The 8,948-nt window shown below is 33.1% G+C and overlaps 1 protein-coding gene across 1 annotated transcript in view; it reads left to right on the top strand.

The window, feature by feature from the left end:
• The window catches only part of LOC109336634 (delta(14)-sterol reductase), an 8,928-nt gene extending 866 nt beyond the window's left edge, over positions 1 to 8,062 (top strand). Inside the window, exons 3-14 of the mRNA XM_019573351.1 lie at positions 74 to 144; positions 388 to 444; positions 1,209 to 1,300; positions 2,361 to 2,408; positions 2,750 to 2,870; positions 2,955 to 3,001; positions 4,029 to 4,110; positions 5,546 to 5,622; positions 5,790 to 5,909; positions 7,496 to 7,570; positions 7,726 to 7,920; positions 7,991 to 8,062. Coding sequence (XP_019428896.1) covers positions 74 to 144; positions 388 to 444; positions 1,209 to 1,300; positions 2,361 to 2,408; positions 2,750 to 2,870; positions 2,955 to 3,001; positions 4,029 to 4,110; positions 5,546 to 5,622; positions 5,790 to 5,909; positions 7,496 to 7,570; positions 7,726 to 7,879 — 944 coding nt within the window. The 3' untranslated portion in view covers positions 7,880 to 7,920; positions 7,991 to 8,062. The remainder of the gene's footprint in view (positions 1 to 73; positions 145 to 387; positions 445 to 1,208; positions 1,301 to 2,360; positions 2,409 to 2,749; positions 2,871 to 2,954; positions 3,002 to 4,028; positions 4,111 to 5,545; positions 5,623 to 5,789; positions 5,910 to 7,495; positions 7,571 to 7,725; positions 7,921 to 7,990) is intronic.

Here is an 8,948-nt window from a genome sequence, read left to right as displayed (position 1 = left end):
GATCAGCTCAGGAATGTACTCTTTCATGTATAATCTGCCTTGACATATATACATGTTTATTTGTGTTTCTCAGGTCTAGTCTCCCTTCTACTGTTGGTTGCGCTACTTGGGATCAGTGCCAATTTGGGTTTTATATCTCCTACTGTATGTATTAACTGTTAATCAAATTTGTCTGTGGATATTTTTATTATTGTTGTTTATGTAACCCTAATTATTTGCTTATCTAATTTTATTAGATGCTTCTTTTTTTTTAAGTTTATGGAATATAATCTAAGAGCAGTGTGGCCTAGAGTATGATTTTTGTATGCAACAATAGTTTCTATCATGTAGATTTGAGATTATGCGGGACTTAATACGGCTTTTGTGCTATTGTGGCAATTCTTGTAGGCTATAGCAGACAGAGGACTGGAGTTGCTGTCCACAACTTTCATCTTCAGTTTTCTTGTATGTAAGCTTAGCATTGATACTTAGAACTTCAAAGTAATGGCAATTGGTATTAATTCCTGGTCTTGTTTGTCTGTGTAAATACTTTTAAAAGTTAAAGTGACATGTTTTTCCTATAATTTAATATCTTTTCCCGGGATTAGCATTTTCTTCATGACTCACTGCAGTTTTTGAATGTTTTGTTGTTACTTGCTAAACCAGTCTACATTGAACTTCAACTTGTTTGTTTGTTGCAAGGTCAATGCTTCAAGAATCCAGTTATAAACACCAAGATTAGTTTTCAATTCAATCAAGCCAATATACTAGAATCGTGAATTTGAACTAATAGTTTCATTTTAAAACTTAGCAGTAGCAGCAGCTACATTTAATCTTGTCCTATTCGGTGGGTTGGCTACAAAGAACAATATGCCATTAGGCTCTATCAAAAGCCATTTTTTAGTAAAAACATTTTTCAAGGTCTTTCTTAATGCTTTCTATAAAGTTGTCATGGTCATTCCTTTATCCCTTCTAATCAAATTGTTCCATTTGATCCATTTTTTAATACTTCATCGAAGCAGAAAATCTCTATGACCAATTTTGAAGTTCAATAGCATTTGCCTGCTGTGGCACTCTTATTTTTCAGATAAGCCTGTATATACTCTTGTGTTGTGGACAAATAATTCATTTGCATTTTCACCTGTGTTAGTCTTATTATCCTGTTCAGCATGATAATTCTCTGCCTTTGTGGTTGTCATTTTTGTTCATATGTTTCATATATATGGCAGGTGAGCCTGATACTCTATTTTGCCGGTTACAAGTCAAAAAGTAAAGGCTCATCACTAAAACCTCATATCGGTGGAAACTTGATAGACGATTGGTATGTTCTAAATGCTATATTACTTTAACTAATGGCTTCTTCATTTGAAATGTTTTGAACTTTTTTAATCCAGTATTTCATTAGAGGGCCACTTTATTAGAGAGAAGATTCCATCCATAGACATCACCTTTAGTTTTGTCGATTCAAATGGTCAACTGTCAGATGTTCTCACGTAACCGTTGAGAGGTCATCGAATAAGCTATATCAGTAACAAGCTTGGTGCATATTGATTCATATGCTCCAGCTTGAAGGGGATGCTGGAAACTTAGTAAATAATCAAATAGCAGCCCAATGGACGAGGCTTCCACCTAGTGGGTCCGGGGAGGGTAGATATTTCCAGCCTTATCCTCGCAAGCAAAGATATTGTTTTCAGGATTTGAGCTCATGACCTCTAGGTCACAAGGCAAACAATCTTACCGTACCTAATTGTACTATATTATGGTGTAGGCTAACCAAATCATGTAATTATGGTAATTCAGCTAATTGTAATATTTTATATTTAGTACACAAACTCTAAATAAACAAGCTTTCACTGTGTAATTCTGACACTCAGATTTTATTGCAAGTCTCTCGTTTTCTCTTTACTCTTGTTGGTTATCATAACGAAAACAAAACTGGTTTTTGAAGAACAGATGCTAATGCATGGCAAAGTATGAAAAGAGAAAGCGTTAAATTTTAAGGTAGATAATAATTATTCTGTTGCGTTCTGTTTATTGTTTATCCATTTATAAAACCTTTCTTCACCCAACACTAGGTGCACCTTATTCTAGAGATAAGAATGGGGTCAATGATATCAATTTTTTACCGTGCTTTGGTTTCATCAATAATTTTGATAATAAGCACTTGAGTTTGTTAAAGGTATCGTGTCTAATAAATAACAAACATGATGATATACTGCTATCTGTCATCTGAGAAAACTAGATGGGGGCAAGTTTGATGTTTAACTGCATTTGTGACGAAGTACATACATTTAGTGTGAACGTGGTTGACTTTCCTTCATTTGAAGTTTCATTTCTATGGTTAATCTTGTTGATTTTTCTTTTTTCTTTTATGTTAATAGGTGGTTTGGCATACAACTTAATCCTCACTTTACTGGTATTGACCTCAAGTATGTGATACATCCATCATTATCCCTTGCTTGTTCATCTTTAACATGACAGTTTATTAATTGTGATTTGTGAATCATGATAAATATTACACCTTTCTTCACCTCTGCCAAAGAAAGATGTATATTTTCGAAGTTCTCATTCAACATGACTGTATCTTGTAAGTTTTAAACTTACAATAGAAAATATATTGTCTACCTTTCCTGAGAATAGAAGATGCGTCGTAACGACTTCTAAAATTAAGACAATATATAAACATTGTCACCATAATTATGGAGATGTAAATGATGATTAAATTCAATTTGGCATGTCGCTATACATTAATGGAATTACCAAATTGCAGATTTTTCTTTGTTAGAGCTGGAATGATGGGGTGGCTACTTATCAATCTATCAGTTATTGCAAAGAGCATTGACGCTGGTACTTTGGATTCGTCGATGATTCTCTACCAGCTATTCTGTGCAGTAATCTCGAAAACTTGCAGTGTCTTGAATTGATTAAAAATATTATGATTGTCTAATTTGTGAATTTCTACTCATTTTTTTCAGCTATACATCCTGGATTACTTTGTACATGAAGAGTACATGACATCCACGTAAGTGAATTACATCTATTCCAATTGAAGAATTTATGTTCAACTCGACCGAGAGATATCAAGTACTAATGCTAGCCATTAAGGCCTTGTTTGGGAGTGGAGTTTTGGAGGGAAAGGGAAGGGAAGAGATGGCTTTAGAAAGCCTTCCCCTTGTTTGGGAGTTGGATCAAGGAGAGGGGAAGGTTTTGGAGGGTTTCTCAAACCCTCCGTGTGTCTATTTTTGAAGTTCCCCCAATTTGAGATTTTTTGGAGATAAAATGTCAAAATAGCTAAATATGTTTAGTAATAATATATAATTATATATTATTGTCAATTTCTCATTGTTAATTACATTTTTAAGGGAAAATAAAAAAATATTCTTACATTATCATTAGTTTACCATCCTTCATCTAAATTTCATACTCCAAATTAGGGAGAAAATTTCATTCCTTTTCCCTTCCCTTCCTTCCCCTTCTTAACCCTTTAATCTTCTACTTCCCTTTCCCTCTTAACTCCCAAACAAAGCCTAAGGTCTATTTGCAAGCTGAATTTTGGAGAGAAAAAAGGAAAAGGAAGGTTTCAGAGTTATATGACATGTGTATTTCACGGCTCCTAAGCCTTCCTTTTTCCTCCCTTTCCCTCCAAAATCCAATTCGCAAACGAATTCTTATGCTGATACAATTGAATTTAAATGGCATAGCTGAAATAGGTAGCTGCAACAGGTAGATATATCATCTGCACAATTACCTGCAGGATAAGGACCCTCTGTAGTTTGAAATGGATCTCATTGAAAGTTTATGTTGTGGACTGGAATATATGATACGGTGGTGGTTAATGCTAAGTTTCAAAGAATGCTGTATCCATAATGATACAATATAGGATGTAGGTTCAGCAAAGTATATATAAAATAAAACTGTACAAATATGTACATTAAAATTAATATAAACAATGTTGCTTCATAAACTTTATTCTCCAATACCATTTTTAACAAAAATCATTTGTCCTGATTTTTCACTAAAGTGTCCTGATTTTGCATTGTCTTTCACAGCTGGGACATTATTGCAGAGAGACTGGGCTTCATGTTGGTCTTCGGAGATTTAGTGTGGATTCCTTTCACTTTTAGCATACAGGTAATGTTTATAATTATGAGCTAGTGTGACAAATAAAGATGAAATTTATTTGCAAACTCCATTGAGATGGCACTCTCCTTTTCTGCACAGTCATACTGTTATAAACTGAAGTTTGATATTTATTGAATTTTGTTCCATTTCAAAAGGGTTTCTAAGCAAGTCTTGTCATTGAATATTCCATTTTGGTCATCATCTTTGTTAGATATATAAACCATTCATGGGTGCATTTGGATAAGCTATTTAAAAAGGTGATTTTGAGATATCATAAAAATTGATTTCTTTTAGAGATTTGAAAAAAGTGCACAAAACCTCCTGAATTTTATGTCTTTTGCAAGTAGCTACCATGAACTAATTTTTCTTCCTAATTACCCCTTAAACTTTATCTGTTGGTGTAATTGAACACTGTATAAAGACAATGTTAAATTACTAATAGACTAACAAGGAAACTGCTGCCTTCAGACTTACAACAACAGTAGCAACGCAATAGTTCATGTTAGCCGACATTGATGGTCAGAGTAATTCGTTGTCGAAATACAAATTGATTGAGAAGATGATAAATAAATTTCATTTAAAAATGGACAATATAGTAATATTGATATTAAAAATTAAAATTAAATAATAATGATCTAACAGTTGAGATTAAAATAAAATGTATAGGTGATAATTTTTCACTGTTAGTAATTTAACATTATTTTTATGCATGAACCAATTTCACCAATAGACAACAGTTAAAGTGTAAGATATAATTAGGAAGAAAAGTAGTTAATAGTGATTACTTACAAAGGCATAAAGGTTTGGGGATTTTAGTGGACTTTTCCTTATTTTATGTTTGGATGCCATTGCATAAGTTCTTTTATTAAAAAATAAAATGTTCTCATTTATTGTGTCTCTCCTAGCTAACCTCATTTCAACTTCTAATTCAAAAAAATCTGAATTCTTTTTTTAGATTTTTTCTCTTCAAAATGTCATAAAAACAGTTGTGCATGTATGTATGAGAAGTGGTTTTCTTAAAAATGAAAGGTTACTTTTCTTGAAAATCAAGCACGGACAAATGCACGCTATGTATCATTAAGTTTTTGGGAGAGGTGGATCTTGACATGGTATCAAAACTTCTCTATGTGTGCGCGTGTGCGTGTGATCATACAAGTGAGAACACTTTGTTATTGTGAAAGGTGTCCACAGTAAATCTTGAACATTTATTCTTATTTGAATGATCAAAATTATATGATAAATACATTTGACCTTTTGTAAGTGTTAATAGACTCAACTTCCCTCATGCGGCATGTTTATTTTTTCCCACTTGTGATTTTGATGCATGCTTTGAACACATAAATCAGCAGTGGGAAAGTGAAACTTCCTATAGGTTTTGCTGCTTTTTATTTATCACTTCCACATTAGCATCTTGCGTGTATTGACAATCTGCAATTGGTGGCAGGGTTGGTGGCTCTTGAAGAACAAGGTCGAGTTAACAACCGCTGCCATTGTAGCTAATTGCTTTGTCTTCCTGATTGGGTAACTTACCTACCGGACTGTGAATTCTATGATGCACCATATACACTCATGCATTGACATAAAGTTGATGATAGAATTATATAGAAAGTGAAATCTAGATAATAGGCACATTGACATTTGTGACAGTAAATCTTATAAACTGTACTTTGTTGAATAAAACTACACAGGTACAAGGTATTTCGAGGTGCGAACAAGCAAAAACATGACTTCAAAAAGAATCCAAAGGCTCTTATATGGGGTAAGCCCCCTAAAGTCATTGGAGGCAAGCTACTTGCTTCTGGTTATTGGTAAGATTTCATATCTTTTGTTCTTTGGCTTTCTTCTCTTCTTTTCTTCTTCAGATGTTATGGAATAAATATGCTAGTGGTTTTTTTCTCCCTTCAGAGCTCATAATATTTGAAAAGCTATTTATTAGAATTCATATAATCGAGATTTGATAAAGTTTTATGTTAGTTGTCATCTGCTTAACATTTATCCGGACTTAGGATCAACTATATATATCATCAAACATACATAAACAATTTTTATGGGAGAGTAAGCTCATGAGCTATACTATGAAGTTATAGGAGATGATAATTGAGTGGAGGTTGAGACAAAAAAGAGATGAGTATCACCAAAAATCAAATTGGCTTTATGTTAGGGAGGTTGACCATGGAGGCTATATACTTGCTACGACGATTGGTGGAGAGATAACGAAGGAATCAAAGGAATTTGTATGTGGTTTTCGTTGATTTGGAGAAGACATATAGTAAGGTACCTAGAGAGTTATTGTGGAATACTCTAGAGAAGAAAACTGTTTGAATTGCCTACATTCGAGCAATCAAGGATATGTATGGGTCAAGACCAGTGTAAGAATACAAGTATGGGGTCTCAGAAGATTTTCTTATTGCCATAAGACTACACCAAGAGTCAACATTGAGCCCCTACCTTTTTACATTGGTGCCACAATCCATGTGTTTTGCGAATGCCATTGTCCTAGCTGAAACGAGAGACTTTAAGTCATTAAGAGCATTTTTGCATAATAGCTTGGAAGGCTAAAGAACCTACATGTTCCAACATTGACATGGAGTAGGATACAAGATAATGAACGTGTAAATTAACGCTTCGTATTCTCTATGAATATATTAGTATATGCTTCCATTCTCTATTCTTTCTTGATGATTTGACATGAATGATCTATATGATGATATTGTTCATCATATTTAAAGTATATCCATCATTAAAGTTTTTTCAGCAAGCGATATCAGAGTTGATGGTTCGGGTGAGACATGGTGGACTTAAGAGGGAATGGACCGTAAGTGTATGGTACCCATACTTAAGGGGAGATTTTTGCGTTTATTCAAGTTGAAGTTTCATATTAGATGAGTGAAAATTTTCTCAATGGGGAAAGACCGTAGAACCATTATCTTAAGATTTTGGTTTAAAATGTTGTATCTCACTTATGCCTCTTTACTTTTCTCATACTCGGTAACAATGGAACCTCCCTATGGTTGGAGGCTCCCCACTCCAACACTAAAGCCACTATACTTAATTAAATGTGTAAATGTTTTAGTTGGGAGGCTCCAAAAAGAAGGTAAATAAAGATAAATATGAGGTATAATTTTTTTTAAGTATAAATTTATAATTATGTTCATGGTCATGAACACATATCCATTAGACAACCTTTTAACCATCCAATATACCTAAATAACCATGAACTTATACATCATTAACCATATCTAAAAAAATGATGTTAAAAAGTAGTTTGAGAATATAGGGGTTGAATATTCAGTATCCCATCATTGTTGGCTGTTTATAGCAATATCCTTATTCTTGATGCTGTCTATCATGGAAGCTAATTATTTTTACTTACTTTTGTTTTGGTTGGATGAAGGGGTGTTGCTAGACATTGTAATTACCTAGGGGACTTGATGCTTGCTCTCTCCTTCAGTTTACCTTGTGGAATAAGGTGATCTCTTTTATTTTCGAGATGAAAAAATGACAAACTTTAGTATATACTCTATAACACTTTTGAGACATATGATGTCAAATATAAAGTTTCACGATTATTATACTATGTTCATACATGTATGAGAATCCAATTGACTATACTCATTGTTGCAGTTCACCAGTTCCGTACTTCTATCCAATTTATCTTCTGATTCTGTTAATCTGGAGAGAGAGAAGGGATGAAGCTCGTTGTGCAGAGAAGTATAAAGAAATCTGGGCTCAGTATAGTAAACTTGTTCCATGGAGAATATTACCTTATGTGTATTAGAAAATGTGCTCTTGTTTTGTAGTGATGTATTCATACACTTAGATTTGAGGTTGTTTGTTTATACCATGTGGAGAGGATGAGATTTTAGTCAAACTAGTTCTTTTTTATGATCTCTTTGTTTTGATATTAAACCAACTGAAGTGTATCTCCCAAGAGTTCATGTTCAAGCATGCATGTTTGGATCAGCCATCAGGGAAAAAAGTTACTGAAACTAAAACACTCGAGCTTGTTTTAGCACATCAACGAACTAGTTTGTGACTTTCAAATATTTGATAAACATAAACAATAAGGTCTAGTAGTGTAAGGAATAGTCACGTACTCTGAAAAAATGATTAGTTTTTTACTCATAAGGTGAAAGAACATTTTTGGTAGTATAAAAAAAAGTTCTACTTGGGAGCTTTTAAAAATCCACAGATTATTTTGGTACTCAGTGTAGGAGTTTGTTAGATTTTTGGTGTGTCATGTACCATTCATGTGTGAATTATATACATAGATGGTGAATACTTGTTCTATAAAATTTTATCTTATGTAGTGATATTCAATAAATCTTTATATTTCTTAACAAATGAGACTTAACAGTAGAGTTATATAATATAAGCCATGAGGCTTTACATAACAAATCTTGCACCTTCTTTAAAATAAAAGTAATAATTAATAAAAATAATTTAGTACAAAAGGGTGGTGAGATACACAAGCTTTTCATGTAGCTAGTTAGGATAATAGGAGATATTTGTAGTCTTATCCTTATAAGTAAAGACATTATTTTCAAATTTTAAGCCTATGAACTACCAGTTATAAGGCAATTAATTTTATTGTTGCATCATTCTCACTCTGATATAATGATCTAGCATCATGGAATTTTTTTTAAATAACTGCAAAATATGTGGTATTCTCAATCAGGTAATTGATATATGCAAATTCTCAAACCCCATTTCTAAAAGAAAGGTACTAAGTCTATCATACCAAGATCTAGGAGCTTGCTTGAGACCATAGAGTGCCTTTTTAAGTTTGTAAACATGGTTCGAATACTTAAAACTTTCAAAACCAGGCGGTTGGTCAACATAAACTT

The sequence above is a fragment of the Lupinus angustifolius genome, chromosome LG20, assembly GCF_001865875.1.
Source record: "Lupinus angustifolius cultivar Tanjil chromosome LG20, LupAngTanjil_v1.0, whole genome shotgun sequence".
Taxonomy (NCBI): domain Eukaryota; kingdom Viridiplantae; phylum Streptophyta; class Magnoliopsida; order Fabales; family Fabaceae; genus Lupinus; species Lupinus angustifolius.
This window is presented reverse-complemented; position numbering and strand designations above follow the sequence as displayed.